The 19,941-nt window shown below is 42.3% G+C and overlaps 1 protein-coding gene across 3 annotated transcripts in view; it reads left to right on the forward strand.

Annotated features, from left to right (window-relative positions):
* MARK1 (microtubule affinity regulating kinase 1) overlaps positions 1-19,941 on the forward strand; it is a 121,439-nt gene that overhangs the window by 76,578 nt on the left and 24,920 nt on the right. For all 3 annotated transcript variants that reach the window (XM_084783611.1, XM_084783609.1, XM_084783610.1), the window contains exons 4-9: positions 5,656-5,704; positions 7,099-7,164; positions 10,558-10,628; positions 15,565-15,621; positions 18,890-19,126; positions 19,209-19,328. In XM_084783611.1, the coding sequence (XP_084639737.1) occupies positions 5,656-5,704; positions 7,099-7,164; positions 10,558-10,628; positions 15,565-15,621; positions 18,890-19,126; positions 19,209-19,328 (600 nt within the window). The remainder of the gene's footprint in view (positions 1-5,655; positions 5,705-7,098; positions 7,165-10,557; positions 10,629-15,564; positions 15,622-18,889; positions 19,127-19,208; positions 19,329-19,941) is intronic.

Below are 19,941 nucleotides of genomic sequence, written 5' to 3' on the forward strand. Positions count from 1 at the left end.
GACAATCTGTTGAACAGAAAGTAGAGACAGGATGCAGACTCATCCCGGCCTCATTGTTAGAAGTATCTGACCAAATCTTACTCTGGTTTCATCTAACTGTAAGCCGATTTCTCCCCGTTCATCCTGTCCTATGTCTGTAGGAAATAGTTCCTTCCTTTTTCAGCATTCCCATAGATAAACAAATCTGCATCCAAGGCACTGACTGTTTAAATCCTCTCAAATATGAAGTTCTTAAAAATAGTTGGGTCTTTGGAAATGTGTTTTCAGTGTTTCCACTCTGCCCTAGTCAGTTGTTTTAACTCTCTGGAGTCCAGTCTGATGCAATTCATAGTTTAAAAAGTGACTCCCTTCCTCTGTGCGGCCAGGAATCACTGCATATGCACATGGGCTTGGAGTATGTTCTGTGACCACATTCGTGTTCTCTGGGGCTCTTTTACGCATTCTGTAGTGCTGAGTGAAGAGCAAACCAAAGAGATGATTTTGTTCATAACTGATAGGCTTTAACTGCAGAATTGTCATTTCCTAGGAATGTCATCTTTTCTGAAAGTGGGCACAGTAGGTTTTCAGAACATGAAGGATTCTCCACCTTTAGTCACCAGCAAACGTTCATCTCTGCTGGCATCCTTATATCTCCTACATATTGCTTGTGAACTTTTATTTTTTAATTGATTATTTTATGTGTATGGGTGTGTTTGCCTGCATATATGCCTGTATACCATGTGGATACAGTTCACAGAGTCCAGAAGAGGGCAATGGATCCCCTGGAGCTGGAGTTACAGATGGTTGGGACCTGCCATGTGGATGCCAGGAGTCAAACCCAGATCATCTAGGAGAGCAACTAGTGCTTTTAACCACTGAGCTGTCTCTTTAGCCCCCTATTTCCATTTTTTTTTATTATATTACACATCACAAAAATGGCTCTTTGTGTCAGAGTGATTTCCTGATTGTCAAAATCTGAAGAATAAGGAGGAGGTGGAAGAAGAACAACAACAAGAAGAAGAAAGACAAGAAGAAGAAGAAGAAGAAGAAGAGCTCTAGGACAGACAGAACTATGTAAAGAAACCTTGTCTCAAAACACCAAAAACTGTTTTTAAGGTCTCTAGCATTCTATATCTGAATGTCTGAGTGTGATAAGCTCAGTGTGCTAGGGTGTGCCTGGCAGCTGTCAGAAGTCCTCAGGGAGAAGTTGTTCTATAAGATTTCATTTAGCCGGCTGGGCATGGTGGCACATGCGTGTAATCCTAGCACTCTGGGAGGCAGAGGCAGGTGGATCTCTGTGAGTTCAAGGCCAGCCTGGTCTACAAAGTGAGTCCAGGACATCCAAAGCTACTGAGAAACCTTGTCTAGAAAAAAACAAAACAAAACAAAAGATTTAGCCTACATATCTCCAGGGTTATCCGGCACATAACCTGATGCTTGTTCTGTCCTCTGGTGATCTATGATTATGAATTTCTCATTTGATAGAAATAGTAGAATAAAATGAATAAGAAAGGCAGTAATTAGAAGTGAAACTGTCCTATAGTTCAAACTAAATGTCACTGAGCCAGAAACATGCTCTGTAATTATTTCTTGATTTAACAAATAATTATTCAAAGATTTTGTTTGTCCATATGCTTTCTTCTGTTCTTTTAGGCTTCTCCCTTCCTGTTTTTGTTTGTTTGTTTTGTTTCTTAATGAAGTCACTGTCCTGTTGCTGGCTGTTACTTGTGAAGCTCTGCAGAGCTTACCTATAGGACTTCTCCTTCTGCACTCTCTTCTTAGGCTAATCAAAGTTAACTGGGTATCAGTCTTTACCTATCGGTGAACTCTGAGTTTATCCCTTTACCTTGGGCTACCCTTAAATCTCCTTGTAATCTTCTCTGCAAGACACCCCAAATACAGAGTTGAACTCATGACTTCTCCCTACCTACCTCATGCCGCACTCACCCCATCATCCTGCGACCTCTCTGTGAACAGGAGCATGGGGCAAAACTTGTAAGCAGCCAACCTCTGCAGCACCAACTGCTCCTTGGTCTTCATGCTCACCTGACGATGCCCTCTTCCATGTGACCTTTTCTGTCCTGATTATCTTCTTGTAGACACGTATTTAACATGCTGGCTTTGAGGAGTTCTGTTTTTGGTAGCCTAAAAATCAGACTCATTAGCATGTTACCCATGGCCCTACCTTCCTCTGTACCACCTCAGGGACCACCAGATTCCACAAATCTTCCTTTCCTGCTAATGCCCCATTCCTCCTCTTCAGTTGCCATCCGATCCTGTCCGTGCTGTTTCTTTTAGCTGCCTGGCATTTATAGCTCTTCTTTGCTCCCATTGTGTGACACTAACTCCTCTTTTCACTTTGTTCAGTCTGAGTCACTTCCTTAGAGAAATCTTTCTGGTCCACCATGACAGTTTCCAGTCCCCTCACTGTATGAGGATCGAGCATTGGTAACTAAGGAATCACGTGGTTCTTTGGCAGTACATTCTTTGTTTGTGTGCCAATATTCTGTGAACTGTAAAACCTGTAGTTGCTAGCCTTTATTAACTATGAAATATATATCCATTTCTACTGCAAGGAGTTTTGTCTTGAGGGAAGTAGAAGAGGGTAGGAATCTTGACATTACCTATAAACTTTAGTTTGGCTGTTTTAAAAGTTATAGCCCATTTAGTTACTTTAAGAGTCTTTCACCTTCCCACATCCAGCCAGCTAAATCTGCTTCTTCCTTCCCACCTGAGAGGCCTGCTGGGTTTATACTCACCTTCCCCATGCCTCTAGCGAGGCTCCCTCTTTCCTTGCCATAGGCCTGCCCAGTGCCTTGGATAGAGTTCCGCCTTCCTCCAGGTCCTCTCTCCTGCTCATAACATGGGCTCTGCTTCTTCTACCCTTTTGGCAGTTGTAGCTGGCTTCTCTGAGCTGCTGATAGGCCATTGCTCTGCATAGATGTTCTAGACTAGCCTGAGCTATCTAGTGAGTTGTACACCACCCTGGACTACGTGTAACCCTTCTCTAAAAACCAAGGTAAAACAGAAAATAAACAAACAGAAAGAAGGTAACTTAAATCTTAGAGTAGTAGTTTCATAAAATATCTGATTGATGTCCCAGTAAGATATCTGAATGCTAAAATACGGAGTGATATAATCAATCCATAAATTATGGTGCCGAGCATTTAATCAACAGCATTCTGTTAATGTAGGCACAGTGTATGTATAATTTCTCAGTGAATGAGGCTTCTGAGTAAGTCCAGGGACTGAATGTCTGCTGCAGAGTAAGGGAGCCAACACTTCAACTCATTAATGGGCCAAAAATTCTCCAAGGATGCAGACATGATTATTACAAATTGCAGTGGTAGCAGAGAAAGCTTCCTGTCCCTCCTAAACTCGTGTCCAAATGAAGTACTTGAAAAGCTAAGAAGGCTATGCTGAAAGACACCAGCCCATGGCCCTCCTCGCCAAGCCCTGCTTACTATAACTCAAGTCAGCCTAGAAAAAGCAAATTACCTGTGACCACAGAATCGTCCTCTGTCTTTAAGATAAGGGAGCCACAGAGAAGTGCAATGACACGAGGAGGTCACAGGCAGCACTGCAGAATAAGACACGTTCTGGCTGACCCTCAGCTACAGGCGTTTCAGTGGAATTAGGATGATAAGTGATGAGGCCATGTCCAGTCCATAGTTTCCGTATAGCAGATTTCCCGCACCACACAAAAGAATAATAGCAAGAAGAAATAGAAGGGATTGGAAGGAACAGAAATTAGTTGAGAAGAAAGAGGAGAAAATTCTCCTAACTGAGGAAAGTATTGACTGACACTGTGGAGCTTCGCTAATCCTGACCTTGGCCCTGACCTTGGCCCTGACCTGGAAGGAATGAATGGAACAGTATCCAGAGGGATCATTTGGTGACTTCAGCTACCTGGAGCAAAGCCAGGAATCCAGAAGGAAGTAACAAAGGCCCTGAACAATTAGAGGAGCTGTCTGAGTCCACACAGTAAATAAAGGCTCTGTTTATAGCCAAGGCTTCCTCTAGTTCACTTAGCACAGTTGTAACAAATATTGACTTTAGCATCCAGCTCACAGCTGACCTGAAACATGAAGCCTGAATGGACTTAGCTCTGAGTGCTCGCTCTAATTCACATGTGCTGGAAACATCAGTGTCCTGGCTTGAATACAAGAAAGAAGTAAAAACCAGCATAGAACTGAAATCCTTGTGAACACGCTTTCCTTACTTGTCTCTTGATGTGTGCACAAGGGGTGATGTTGGCAATAGCTGTCCATCAGGGTAAAGTCTTACTGCTACCTAAAGCCTTTGCTCCTCTCCCTGTCCCTACAAGAAGGCAGGTGCTGGGAAGATTAATATCTTGCTCGTGAGATGCTCTCTGTTAAAAGATGCTCAGCTCCCTGGCTCTCCGCCCTGCTCCCTCACCTGTTTGAACCCTCACTTTCAATTCTCTCAAGTGTGTGGTCTATAGATTATATGGTGATTTTTAAATTCCTTTATAAATATTGTTTCCCATGGTATCCTCTGGCCTGGCATTCCCATCGGCTGTTCCAGAGACTTCTACGTTCTCTCATTCATTCCTGCAGGTTTGCTCTATCGTGTCCTGTTTTACTGACAGCGCTCGTGCTAATGAGTGTCAGGTGCTCTGACTTTAGGTTTGAGTTTTATTCCCCTAATGGCTAATTATGTTGAGTATTTTTTCATTCTCTCTTAGTCTGTTAGTAAATCATTAGAGAAACATAACTTGTGGTTACGCAATTTTAGATTTTATTCTGAAAGCATGTCTTTTTAAAGCAAGAAGAATAGCTTTGTTTTCTCTATACATGTGTAAAATAATTAGGACCAACGCTTTAAAACGAAAATGAAGAAAAATCCCCTGTGGAAAAATGGCATTGAAATGGGACAGAGTTGTTGAAAGGGGTCAGTACGTTAGCCCTGATGAACTATAGCAACTCTGATTGGTCCAAGAAATGAAGATACTGCAAGGCTGTAAGATGGAGACAAAGGAGGTCAATTTACTGAGGAAGTGGGCCCCCAAGTGGACCATGAGGTGGAACTGAGGGCTGTGGAGTAGGTCTGGGGGAAGGAAGGAGCCCCTGCTGGTAGCCATAGGCAAGGGGATCTTGGAGGACCAGTATATCCATGGGGGGTGGGCATCAAAAGAGGCCATCATTTGGAGGTGTGGGACCTGGGTGACCCACAGGAGAGCCAAAAAGAGGCTCTGGGTCAGAGGTGTCCATTGGAGGAGTCCTAGGATAAGGCATTCTGGAAAGCAGCCAGGGTGGTGGCTGCCCCCCAGAGCCTGGGGACCCAGCATGGGGGTGTCCTAGGCCATGGAAGCTGTAATGGGCAGCTACATCTGGGACATCCTGGATGGGGCATCCCACCTGGTGGGAATGGGTGAGGATGTCAATGTCTGTGACCAGGATGTCCAGGCCCTGGAGTTCCTGCTGTTAGGGGAGAATTCCCACGTATCAAACAGAGATGAACCTCTCCAGTCAATGCAGAGAGCTGAGTTGCTTTGCTCATTATGCAAGGGTGGGACCAAGAAGCAGATGTCTGCTTAACTTCTCTGCCAGAATGGACAGTTGTGAGCGAGTGAGGGTTTCAAATGGAAGTTAAGTTGGCTTTGCTTGAGTTTTTCTGTTCTTTAAACGGAATATGTCTTGTCTTTTTTAACAGTTGTTTAGAGAAGTACGAATAATGAAGATACTGAACCATCCTAACATAGGTAGGTATGAAGTCTAAACATACGATTTATGACAAATGTTCCTTTTCATTGAAAGGCCTTTGAATGTGTAGGATTTTACTGTTGCTCCCTATAAAGAGAAGAGAAGTGAAAGCTTGGGGCAGGTGAGGCGTGGTGCGGTGACACAGCCCTGGAGGTCTGGCAGCTCTCCTCGGCTGCTCCTGCATCTCCTGCTGGACCCCACACTCGCCACACTTCAGTGTAACTGATGCACACAGACTCTCCTTGTTAAATCAGAGACTGCACGCCATCAGCTAGTAATAGAGAAGAATTACATATATCTTACTAATAAACATTTGAGCTTAATGTAGTTTTGAAAAGCAAAATAATGTATTTTGAGGTAAACTTGATGTTAATTTCAATTTTACTGAATTGTTTTAGTAGGTTTTGATTTTGCTCCCCTTTACAAATAAATTTACTGATGAGATATATGTTATATAATACATCTTGATTCTAAGTAATAAAAGAAAAGATTGTTTTTAATCTACTTTTTTATTTTTACATTATATCTTGCATTTTTAAAGATTTTTCTCTGTATGTAGTCATTAATGTGATTATTCTTAGTGAGCAGTTCTTGTGTGAGTCTATTTATATTTTTACTATAAGTTTTTTAGTATCACATAAATGTAAGTTTTGTTTTTATACCAAACACTAACACTTTAAGATTATTTTATTGCTGCACTATCTCTAGGCTTTCATTAAATGTCTGTCTTCCTGTTTTTAGGGTCTCCTCTCCCCCTGCCCTCCTGTCTTTCCTCTCCCATCCCCATCTCCCCTGCTGCCATTTTGTTTTTGTTTTTGTTTTTTGAAACAAGGTCTCTCTGTAATCCTGGCTGGCCTGGAATTCAAAGAAATCCACCTGCCTCTGCCTCCCAAGTGCTGGGATTAAAGGGCATATGCTAAAAATATTTCTCTTTTTATTATCTTATTCTAACTAGAAAAGCTTATGACTTTTCACCCCAAACCCCGTGTAACTCATATGTTGGCTTCAGGTCGTTCAGGGGCAAGGTGTAAGTAGTTTCGTTGCAGAGGAGTCATAACTCTTTTTTTTTTTTTTAAAGATTTATTTATTTATTATGTGTACAGTGTTCTGCCTACACATGTGCCTGCACTCCAGAAGAGGGCACCAGATCTCATTACAGATGGCCAGGAGCCACCATATTGTTACTGGGGCTTGAATTAGGACCCCTGGAAGGGCAGCCTCCGAGCCGTCTCTCCAGCTGGAGGAATGACTCTTGAGTGGCTCTTTTATTGTAAAGTTAGAAGTATTCAGTTTAGAGAGCATTCTAATATTCTACTTACCGTTGCCTAAGGTTTACAGAAAAAGTACCCATGTTATGCTGTCAGTTATACAGCTATGCTTCTTCTTTTTTCAGTGAAACTGTTTGAAGTTATTGAAACGGAGAAGACACTTTACTTAGTCATGGAATACGCAAGTGGGGGTAAGAAAACACGTCATGTTTGATGAGCATGGAATTAATGGTACTTAACAGCTCATCGCAACATCTATGCCTTCATCAAAATCTGTAGTTTCGCTAACATACCCTTTAATTACCTCTTGATGAAAATTCCATGTTTGCTTTCAAAACCTGCTGAGACTACAATATAAACAGAACTTTTGGCTTATTTAAAAATTACTTAAAGTCTTTTAAATTTTGGTTTGTCATATTTTCAGTGTTTTAATTTGCTTACTTAAATATTAAAATAACATTTTATTTATAGCCCTTGACTATAAGCAGAAATCCCAAATGCATAATGTATTTAATAAACTTTATAGTGAACGCATGCCTCTAGGTCAGATATTTATTTAACTGACTGCTTATATATGACAAATCTTCAGCATATATACGTTGCTAAGGCAATTTATGAGAGTTGTATTTCAGTAACTGTTGATCTATATGTCCTGTAAGTTAGGGTTGAGTTAATGGAGAGTGGCAGAGTCCATGTGTAATATAGAATACAACATATGCTTTGACAACTACAGGGTCACAAGAGGAGTGTGTCTGTGTGTGCGCGCGCACGATGTGTTGATTAAATAATAGAAAGTCGCTTTTATCTCCTGTACTTTGCTTTAAATTAGAGACACTTGACTCAAAGTATGATTCCATTAGGACTTCTTAAAAAGGTGTTTGTATTTTATAGAGTTACATCATTGAGAAGGTAAAACCAAAATAGTTAAAGGGCATGATTTAAAAGGATAGAGAACTAGCATTTGAAAACTGAGGGGACTAGAATTGTTTTATTCATTTATGTAGTGTGGCTTCTCAGATTTTTAAACTTTTTATTTTCAATACTGAACATATGTAATTGCTCTTAAGTTGTTTTTGCATATTAAATGTTTTAGTAAATTTGCTTTCTCCAAAACTTTTTTTTGCCCTGAAAATATTTCAGTGTAGGTTTTTCTTATTTGTTTCTTGATTTGTTCCTTTGTTTGTCTTTTGTGGTGCTGGGGACTGAGCACAAGGCCCTGTGCTGGGTAGGTGCTCTGCCACAGAGCTGCATCCTCGCCCATCGGTATAGGGTTGATGCACTGGATGCTACATAATGACTTGGTTTTGTGTCTTTAAATTATAGCTCCATACAGATCCATTCTGTCAGAATAAGAGCCTTGGCTATTACTTTTAGGTCTGTAAACTTATATATATATTTTTTTCTACATTGCAGTGATCTAAAATTTAGAGAAGGAGGTTAGACATGCTTTGATAAGAAATGATAGGTCTCCAAAAGCCAGTGGGTACCTTTCTGCTTTTATACAGGGTCCTCCGCAAGAGTGTGCATGTGGAGCTGATTCCATGTTGTGCGGTCAGCTCTGTTGATGTTGAGGAAGGCTGCAGCATATGCAGGGGCAGTGAGGAGCAGTGTGGCTAGATAGGTTCCAGGCTTATGTCTTGAGAGAGAGAAGCAGAGAGAGACAGAGAATAAAAACCAGCCCAAACCTGTTGGACCTTGATTCTGTTCTGACTCCAGGAAAGTGGAGGATGGTGAGTTTTCTTTGAGTTTCACCAAGCAGTGGTTTTGTTAACAAGAATAGCCATGGTTCTTTGGCCGTGCATCTCGACTTCTTTCCCTCGACTTCTAAAATCGATGCTGGCGAGGCAAGCCAGGGAAGCAAAGCACTGAGTCTTCCCTCTGAAATCTCCGTACACCCTGAGATTGGCTGTGGACTGCACACTAGTGAACATCTGAGTCAGACGCTGCCAGTCAGTCAGGGGCTCTGGTTGGGTAATGGCAGAGTGAGGATCTTCAGTGGCCAGAAGGCCAGGGCCTCCTCTATGGCCTTTTGAATCATGGTTAATTGAAAGATGTTAAAGTATATGTCAGGCTCCTCTAGCGCAGTATGTCGTCTTCCTCTTGTTCATGCCAACAATACTTATAAATGCTTACAGGTGGTTTTCTAGTGTTGACAGTATGCAGCTGAGCAAAGATAGAGTCGGCCCTCAAGATCGCACTGTAGTTGGTGAAGTGAAATGTTGGCAAACAGTGTTAAGTGAAAGGCTGAGCCATGCAGCATCAGGCTGAAAGGGACCTGTGCGCAGTCTAAGAGGAGACCCAGATGTTTGCTGTTTGGACGCTCGTGTGTCTGGAGTTAGTACTGTGATGGGTTAGCTGGAAATAACAGCTGGGGACAGGTACCCAGAAGCGCCCGCTCTGAGGAGCCAGCTGCAGCGGCCCATTCACTTCCTATTCTTACCACCACACTTGTTACTTACTTACACGTCATAAAATGCCATGTTCAGCATAGATTTGCTAGGTTCTGCAGCATACATCCATTACGTATTTGATTTTTAATATTTAATCATATCCTAGGGTTAATTTGCATAGTACTTACATACAAGTGTCATTTACTGAGTACTCACTCTGCCACTGTGCCAAGCACATGCACTGTTTCCTGTAATCCCCACAGCAAGTGAGGAGTCTCTGGTTAGAAACACTCCGTGTGGGGTTAAGGAGTCCAGCTAATGTGCCCTGGCATAGAGTACCTACTAAACACGGGCTGTGTCAGGATGCGCACGCAGTGGTCGGGTCCTGAAGCTGAGGCTGGGAGTTGTTAATCTACATGTACATCTGTATTGTGCAGCTGACAGGGACACAGGAAATACGTCTCCCTTACTCTGGTAGTATTTCAAGATTTTATTTCAGATTACTCTTTTAACTATTACAGACTAGACAAAAATTTAAAACTTATATAGAGATATAGACACATAGATTCACTAGAAAATTTCAACACTATCTGTTCGCTTTTAATGAGTTCAGCACATATTTGTTGTCTGTCTACTCTCTGTTCTGTCATGGAGATGAAGGTGTATATATGGTACAGCTGTGAAGAGATTGGGGCAGCCATCAGGTCATTTGGGGCATGAGTGCAGATGAGGGTCACGGGCTTCCGTGTCGCTTGTGGGTAACTGCCAAGATGTATTGAGGATATGAGCGTAAGCATAGCCAGCAAATAGTACATGGAAGTGTGGTGGAGTTGGACCAGACTGTGTGATGGAATTTAAGAGAAAGCACTGTGACTGCAACACCCAAGCCCAGTGTGACTTTGGACTGCCCTGTGGCTTTCCTTCATTAAAGTCGGTAGTAAAAGATTTGACTGCACTTCACATAACTTGTGGAAGTAGAAGACACATTTTTTGGTTATTTAAGAGTTTTCATAAATCATAAACTGCCACATCTTCTCAATTCCACATGTCATTCTTTTCCTATTTCTGTGTTAGTTCTTGACTTGTATAAACAGCAGAAAATGGTTCTTGAAAAGTAAGGCCAAAACTTGGCATTGGTGTATTGTTAACCAAAATCAATGTGTATTCACTGCCTGTTTTGCCTTTCTGTTTCAGGTGAAGTGTTTGATTACTTAGTTGCCCACGGAAGAATGAAAGAGAAAGAGGCCCGTGCAAAATTTAGGCAGGTATGGAAAGTGGTTTTCAACTTTGTTTTGCTGATCTTTTCAGTGATGCAACTGGTAGTGTCACAAATAACTTTGAACATACATGGGTCTTTTTAAAGGAAACATTCCTCCTTTCTTCTGCTTTTTAAGAACGGAAAATTTCTAGAACAGAAACCCACTTTTTCTGAATTCATTTTAAAACAGTAGTTACAGGTGGTTGTTTTGAGATGGTCATGAACGGTGACATTTTATGAGTTAGACTCCGGATTTTCCTTTGAGTCTCAAACTCAGACCAGACTGAGGTGGAGAAGGAGACTCAGACCTTTGATGCAGCCAGAAACTTACCAAGTCCACGTAGCTTTGCGTGTGCGTGGCATATGTGTGCTGGTCAAAGAAGCTGCTGTATTATTTTCTTCTATAATTAAATATATGCTAGTTTCAAAATTCCCTTCAGACTTAAAGAATATGGTCAGTTTTATTTGTGCATTGTTGTGAGATAGGTGCAAGTGGGACAGGAGACGGTGCCGCATTTCAGCATCACCATGGCTTACTCGTGAAAGGACAAAGAGGGGAAAGGTGATGTTTTAAAAAACACATTTAGACTTTTAATTTTATTTTTTGCAACTGCCTTAAGTGTAGTTTAATTTTTACAAACTTTATTACAAAAGACTTGCGTATAAAAAATAGCATACCAAAATTAACTAGCCCCAAAGTTTATGCATCCCATTGACCCTGTGTACAGTTAGAGGGGCCCTTCAGAACTGAAGCTGTGCACTTCACACTGGAGTTCACACCTTCACTGTTGGGTATATTTTAAATATGTATCGACCACCAAAAATGAAAAGTCCCAACAGAGTTAGGACTAGAAGAGCGATTATCTTTGTACCCCCTTTCATGACCCGTGTCCCCCAGCTGTACTCACTCCGTCCTTCCTCCTTCCTCACAGTTAGCCTTTCTTGTTCTCCTTTCTTTGCTCTCACATGAACATTTGTTACATCTATACATAGACTACTGGCCAGATTCCAGATACCAGGGAGAACATGCAGGGTTTTCTTAGAGTGTGTGACCTCAGCTAATTTTATAAATTACTATAGAAATGACAAGTGAATTATCCTAAAATGTACTGAAGCAAGGCTTCAGTGTGTTCTATCTCCTGGACTTGCCCTTAGTAGAGTAAGAATTTTTATTTTAAAGTAACTTAGCTCTTCATCTGTGAACATTACAAGGATTCTGCAATTAAAAACATTCCATAATCAGTTTGTTTGGGTAATGAATATGTCCATAAGGCTTTTCTCAATAATAACTTTCCATGGAGGCTAGCTCATTAAACAGTCCTCGTCACCAACCCAACCTTCCAAAGTGATTATGTGGTGATTTGTTTTATAAGTCTCTGTTATTCAGGTAGATTCCTATAGTAGCTTATAATAGTGGGTGGGGGGCTTCCGAGGCTCAGGGAGCAAAGGCACTTGCTACCACGATGGACAGCCTGAGTTCAGATCCCGGGACCTGTATGGAAGAAGGACAGAAATGACTCCTGAAAGTTGTCCTCTGACCTCGACACACGTGTCACAGTCAGGCGCTTGCTGTGAGCTGGTATGCTAAATGCACACACACAAAATTGTAGGTCTGGGGTATTTAATTTTCAAAACCTCCCTGCTGCAGGGAGCTGTTACTCTATTCAATAAGCTTTGGTTGCTTGCCCTTTAAAAAACAAAATAAACAGTGCCTGTGGAAACAGCTGGTAATGAGAGAAGCCTGGGTGGAATTTCTTGCTCTCTGGCCAAGCGCTCCGGTTATCTTCCTTCTTGTCAATCATTGTTAGTAGCAGATGAGCAAGAAAATTCCAGTTACTGATGCATGTTCCCCTCTTGGATCTTGATGTACATTTTAAAGATGGTTTCCACCTACCCTTTTTCTTTTTAGCCTGTATAGAAAGGTGAACTGGGTGATAAGCCTTTGTGTTGTAAAAGTGTGCAGTCAGCCATGGTGGTGACTGGAAGCAGAGTAGGGTTTAGGTTTTCTGGAGCTCTAGCCCCCTATAAACACAAACGCATATTTACTTGTATTTATGAATTTTATATAAACAGTTAAAGAATGTACTCCATTAGCAAGGATATATAGATTCATGCCCTTGACCCTAGTATTTGGTGCACTAAAGACAGCACACAGTTTAAATCAACTTAGCAACCACTGCCAGTACAATGCTTCTGCAAGCTATGAAAGTATGCAAGCATTATATATATATATGTATATATATAATAGTTTTGCTCTGGAGAGATGGCTCAGCAGTTAAGTGTGCTTCCAGCTCTTCCAGAGGACCCAATTCACTTCCCAATGCCCACATGGTAGCTTACAACCATCTGAGTCTCCAGTTCCAGGGGATCCCATGCCCTTTTCTGGCCTCTGAGAGCGTTGCACACATGTGGCACACAGACACACAAAGAGCCAGAACACTTATTTATATAAGTGAAAATAAGTCTTATGTTTTAAATTATAGTATTGGTTCCAAGTTTAAGGCCACCACATAGAGAATAGGAATCCCTGACCCACTTATATGTCATTGCAGAGCTTACCTTCCCCCACCCCTCCCCCAATACATGTGGAGCCGGAAGGTCAGCTACAGGCTCTCTTGTAAACCCTGTTCTCAAGGTCCACAATGGAAGGGTCTTAGAGAAGGCCCTCCATCTTGCTTGTGGGATGTTCTCAGGTGGCAGCGTCTGCTGTAGGCCAATGTGATGACACATGGGTTTATGGGTGGTGGTTTGTGTGCTGAGGCAGAAGCCAAAGTGTCCTTCATGTCAGCATGGCCCCTTGTATGGCGAGTATGGTGACACTTTAGATGTCCCGGTTGAACACTGGCTCAGAGGTCATTTTCTGTGGGAAGAATACATGCTTCATGCAGCATTCTCTCATGTTAGTGTCCATTGTCAAGGCTTTGGAGCTTAGGAAGAGTCTTATTCCAGAAATGTCTATGAACTGGCTGTATAGAGACCGTCCTGTCAGTGAACTCATAGCTTCTGGTCATGCTTGGTAGCCGGATCACTGTAGAACATTGTCACTGTATTGTACAAGCATGTGACCTGTACAAGACAGCACTATTACCAGCAAGTTTCAGCCACCCAGCATAAGAAAGTAGCCTTGTCCTCTGAACAGTTACCTATATATATAGTACATCCAAAAAGTATACCTGCAAATACATCTTGTGACTAATACATACAATTTAGAGAAGAATTAGAACTTTGAAGCTGGATGCTGCAGAACCTTACAGATGGCTGTTCTGTTCTGCTGTGTGTGGGGACTCATGCCTGAAGGGGCTCATAGCGCTGCCATCCTGCCCCAAACGTTCAGCGGCTGGGCCGTGCTTGCTTGCTGTGAAATCCAGAGGCTTTTACCACTCTGTCTCTCAAAGCTTGCTCCCATCAGCTTTATGAATGTCATTAACACATCTCATCACTTCACCCTTATGCTCCCATGCCAAAAATCTCAACGGTTCCTGACCGTCAAGGACACCCTGAGCCAGTGGCACCTTCTTTATACCTCTGCCTCTGTGAGTCTACCTCGTGTTACAGTTACTCACCCTCCCTTCTCAGTGAAACTGGAAGTTCCATAGGGCAGGGCTCATGTAGTGTTCAGTTTTGTACTCCCCCCCAGGGACAAGCACATAGCAGGTAGTAAACCCTTGTTCTAAACCACAGATTTTATACTTTGACTCATTTAATTGAATTATTTATTCAGCATGTGTTTGTGGTTTTGTTTTTTCAAGTTCATGTCTTGTCTTTGAACCATTTTTAACATACATTTGAATACTCTTCTACCCCTGAAATGCCACTTTCTCTCTAGTCTGAACAGTCTCCCTCCATTCCTACTAACAGCGTGCCTCATGCACCCGCAGATGGTCAGGAAGCTTTTTCCTCTCACCGTTTGTGAATGGTTGCACAGCATCCACACTGGGTTTACAGTTCTGGCCCCGCAGCTCTGCATTAAAATGACCTTCCCTTTAGACACCAGATAGAATTACACATATAAGGTAGCTCTATTGATTGCTACCAGGTTCTTTTAAAGAACTATTTCTTGGTTGTATTTGAGGCCTTTACACTGCTAGGTGCTTCCCTGTCTGGCCCTTGTCCCCAGAGCCCTACACACTGGCAACAGGCTACAGCTGCAGAATGTGTGCGCACTGCACAGTATTTGTCCTACTGAATTAGGGGCAAGTATGAGATTAACTTGTAGGTCATTTCTTGATTATTTGTTTTATTTCTGAGGGTTAGGTTTTTTTCCTATTTCCTTATATTTAAGCAGAAAATATAAGATGTTGTTAACTACTTTATTGATTAGCTCTTGATAAATTAAGGAAATATGCCTTGAGCAAATGTGATGTAATCCCAAATAACGTAGCTTTAGCTCCAGTCAGCTATTTTGAATGCTAGTTTACATGTGCAGCACTCACTTGACACTAGTAAACCCTTGGTCTAAACCACAGATTTTATACTTTGACTCATGAAAACAGAAATTCAATTTGTTTAGAGAACTTCCATGGATACTGACCAAAACCAAGATAGTATATTTTCCCAAAAGAATATATTTCCCACATTTAAAAGTTTCATCTCTTTAATAAGCATAGCTTTCTAAACTAAAGAAACCATGAAATTGCTATTATTTTTTAAATCCAAGTCAATACTTTATCTAAATTAAAAATGATAATTATGAGCCAGGCGGTGGTGGAGCATGCTTTTAATCCTAACACTTGGGAGGCTGAAGCAAGTAGATCTCTGTGAGTTCAAGGCCAGCCTAGTCTACAAAGAGAGTCCAGATATCCAGGGCTCTGTTACACAGAGAAATCCTGTCTCAAAAAACAAAAAAAAAAAAAAAAGAAAGAAAAAAGAAAAAATGATAATTATGAAAATTAAGTATTTAACTATAAAATAATTTTTACTTTTTATCCAAATATTTATTTCAGATAGTATCTGCTGTCCAATATTGTCATCAAAAATGCATTGTTCACCGTGATCTTAAGGTAAGCTGCTGCTTTTTAAGTTAAATTGTAATTATGAAAATATTTAATAATAAGGGGGTGGGTAAAATGGCTCTATGAATAAGAGCACTTGCTTTGCAAGCATGCAGACCAGAGTTCAAATCCCCAGCACTCACCTAATGAAAGCCTGGTAGGGTTGTGCATGCCTATAATGCTAGCATTTGGAAGCAGAAACTGGTGGATCCTGGGACCCTGCTGGCCAGCCAGCCTAGCTGCAACAACCAGTGCCAGGTTCAGTGAGTGATTCTGTCTTAAGGGGATGAATCAGAGGGTGACACAGCAGGACACTGGGTGTCCTCCTCTGGGCTCCACACAGGTGCACACACGCACACATCTTCACCCATATCGTCATACACACATCAAAATTTGTCATAATAAAATTAGGACTGCCTCTCCAATTACCCAGCATTTTAGGCACAGGATGGGGTGTTATTTATAGAATTGTCACCAAAGCTTCTGAAAGGCCCTGTATTCACCTAGTATGTGAAAATGTGGACATGATGTTGTCTAGCGTCAGAGTGAGAGGTCTTGATTACCTATTAACTAGCATGTTTCAGATAGATGAGTATGGCGCTCTCTCCTCACCTGAAAATGCTCATGGTCCCATCTAGACAGAAGTAATGTCAAAGCCCAACAAATACATGTAAGAACCGGAGCTCTTGCTCAGCACCAAAGTTCAACATGAGAAGAGGGCTCAGTATGTTTCTGTGTTGGTTAGTTTCCTGTCAACATGACACCAGCTAGAGTCTATGGGGAAGAGGGGCCGACAGCTGAGAAAATGCCTTCCTCAGACTGGCTTGTAGGCAAGCCTGTGGGGCATTTTCTGGGTGAATGATTATGTGGGAGGTCCTAGCCTGCTGTGGGCAGGGCCACTCCTGGCCACGTGGTCCTAGGTTGTATAAACAAGCAAACTAGGTGAGCCGTGAGGAGCACAACAGCGAGCAGCACCCTCCCTGCCCTCCGCCTCAGTTCCTGCCCTGACTCAGCCGACTGTGCCTGGGGATAGGGAGGCTAAATAAACCTTTGCTCCCAAGGTTGCTTTGTTCGTGGTGTTTATCACAGCAACAGAAAATGAATGTTTGAGATGAGAATAGCCGAGCACACGTTGGAATAATGTGCATGGTAGAAATGGTTATGGTTGAACAAGCCGCAAAAGCTTGGGCTTAAGTCGTTCTTCCTTTCTTCTTTCTTTGTTTCTTTCTTCCTTTTTGTCCTCATCTTTCATTCTCTAACATCCTATGTTTATATATATATATATATATATATATATATATATTTTTTTTTTTTTTTTTTTTTACCTTTTGCCATTGCTTTTATCCATTACTGGCATCAGTTTTAGGTTCTGTTTAAATACGCTGCCTTACGCAGTTGTCAGGAGTCCATCCCTGTGTTTCGGTCCCATTCTTCTGACCTGCCCACTGCTTCAGCTGTTTCTGTATCAGCTCTTCTGGGGCGGGGTAGGCTAAGAGGAAATCATCTCTACAAAGATGGTTTGTAGAGTGGTTACCCTAGTTCTTTGTTTGATTTATAGCTTAACACCTCGTTTTGCATTTAAAAAATCATATTCAACAACTGTGTGTTCGGTTCAATCCAGTGGAGAGAGAGTTCCCACATATGCCTGCACAGAGGCCCGGGAACTGCGTGCCTGTCTCTTTGGAGGCAATGTGCTGACTTAGATTTCCGTCTAGACGAGCAGGCCTCAACCTGTGCAGCATGACCCCTTTCATAGGGGTCATATGTTGGATACCCTACATATCAGATATGTATGTTACAATTCATAACGGTAGCAAAATTAAAGTTATGAGGTTGCTTTTATGATTAGGGATCACTACAACATGGACTGTATTAACGGGTCGCAGGTTGAGGACCATTGATATAGACTGGGCTGGAGAAACTGGGAAAGTCTACCTGACTACAGATGGCCAAAGGGCGTTAGGCACTTACAGCAGGAAGGCATTTTGTTGTTGCTGCTGCTGCTCAGCCCATAAATGTTGATTTAATGTGGCTTTCCCAGATTTGCTCATTTTCATAGTATCTGTGTCCACTTCTATTTGTTTATTAGTTGGTTGGGCTTTTGGTTTCTTTGGGGTTGTTTGGAGAGGGGGGCTGAGGGGCAATGGCTTGGGTTTGAGTTTTTTGAGACAGGATCTCACCGTGTAGTTAGCCCAGGCTGTCCTAGAACTACAGATCTCCTTCCTCAGCTTCCCCAGGCTGAGATTATAGGCATGTGCACAGCCTGGGTCAGTGTCCCCACAGGCTTTCCCAGTCTAGGTGCCTCTAGACCTGGTCAAGTGGACAGTTAACACTAGCCATTACTGTTGTAGCTACACTTTCACAAATACGAGGTAAGCTGTAACACCATAAAGGGACAAAGAGCAGAGAGGGGACTTGGAGGAGGGAGAGACACGTGATGGGCCCTTGAGCAAAGCACAAGGTATTCTGATTTTCATCTTGGTCAGTTTTACTCTTTTTTGGACTCCAACCAAGCACAACTACAAACTAACCTGTAGCTTTATTGGTCTATTTATTCATCCGTTGAAAATAGAATTTGAAAAAAGTATGCACAAAGCAAGCCTTAATTAAGTTGCTTGTGTTTATAAGAGACATTTCTGTTTTTATCTGTGGGTGATTGGTTCAGAATTTTAGGAAGAGCCTCTCAAATGTGGGAGGCCTTGTGTCCTATAGAACATGACTCTGGTCAAGTGTCTGCTTTTAGCAGCAAGCATTACTGAAAATAAAGTCTGAGAGCCAAACTGTTCCAGTTTGCTTCCTTTTGCCAAACAGTACTTTGTTGAGGACACATTCTGTAAGGAGGACAGAGAGCTGAGTAAGGGAGCCACAGAGCCCTGGCGGGTAGTCACTTTAGACATGTCCTAGAGCCTAGCATCACCTACCTGTTGAGTGGCACTCGCTGGCTTATCTTGGCATAAGTCTGAAGCGAAGCTGTGATTTTAGTAGGTGTTCTGTAGATAAGGTCCTGTTAAGGTGCAAGTCTAAGATGCTGCTTACCATGAAGTTAAAAATGTTTAAAATGAACTTTTGGGGGAAATGGGTTTATAGTTCCTATGAGTTTCCTTTTCAGGTGTTAAAAATCAGTCTGCCACAGATGTGGTTATGCACTGCAGCATTTGCAGCTGCATGTTTAAAGGAGAGGCATGCACTAGGGAGCGTAGGATCAGAAACAAGTGGAGCAGACATTTTTACTTTATGTGCGCTTTTTACATTGTCCTTTTTATTATTTTCCTCTTAGGCTGAAAACCTTCTCCTTGATGCTGATATGAATATTAAAATTGCTGACTTTGGTTTTAGCAATGAATTCACAGTGGGGAACAAATTGGACACATTCTGTGGAAGCCCGCCTTACGCTGCCCCCGAGCTTTTCCAAGGCAAGAAGTACGATGGGCCGGAAGTGGATGTGTGGAGTCTGGGCGTCATTCTCTACACACTGGTCAGTGGCTCCCTGCCTTTTGACGGCCAGAATCTGAAGGTATTGCCTGTTTGGTGCTGCCCTTATCCCCAGGAGCTGTAATGTCCACCGCTACTTACAGTAATTTCCTTCTTTGTCAAAGGAACTGCGAGAGCGAGTCCTTCGGGGGAAGTATCGCATTCCCTTCTACATGTCCACGGACTGTGAGAATCTCTTGAAGAAACTCCTAGTGCTGAATCCCATAAAGAGGGGCAGCTTGGAGGTGAGCGCGTGGTGTCTCCAGAAGGCAGCCTGAGCGCTGCGGGCGCGGTTCCCGTGTTGCTGCAGAGCACCGTCCCCTGTGTTTGCCCCTCATCTAATTGGCCTTTTCAGCATCAGGAAAAGTGATGGTTCTTTATTCAGAAACCACAGTAGGTCTCTCCAAGGGCTTACTTCTTCTTGGTTCTTTGGTGAGTTATTAAAGCTGACACAGTGGGGACAAAGTTGACTTTTGAAGAGGATAAACCTAGCCTTTGTCAGAAACTACCTGGTCCAAAACAAAAGCCTTTGTGTTAGGTAAGATTGACCAGGTATTTGAAGGTTGAAAAATGACTAAAAATTCTAACGCAGGTGATTCTTCACTATCAGAAATCATGGGAAACAAAATCTGTACCAGAATCTTCAGAAAGTGGGCCGATACATGAGTAGAGCACATGGGACAGGCGCCCTTCGCTTAGCACACGGCTGTTGCCCACACACATTCTGGGCAGCCCCACTTGACATGTCATAACTGTGTATCAGGACCAGCAGAGGGGCTCGTAACCCAGATGACCAGCCTCTTCCTTCTTGCGTTGTATTAAAATAACTGATGATTTTAAGCATTCTCCCATCTGCAT

This window comes from Acomys minous (genome assembly GCF_964271855.1).
Source record: "Acomys minous genome assembly, chromosome: 1".
Taxonomy (NCBI): domain Eukaryota; kingdom Metazoa; phylum Chordata; class Mammalia; order Rodentia; family Muridae; genus Acomys; species Acomys minous.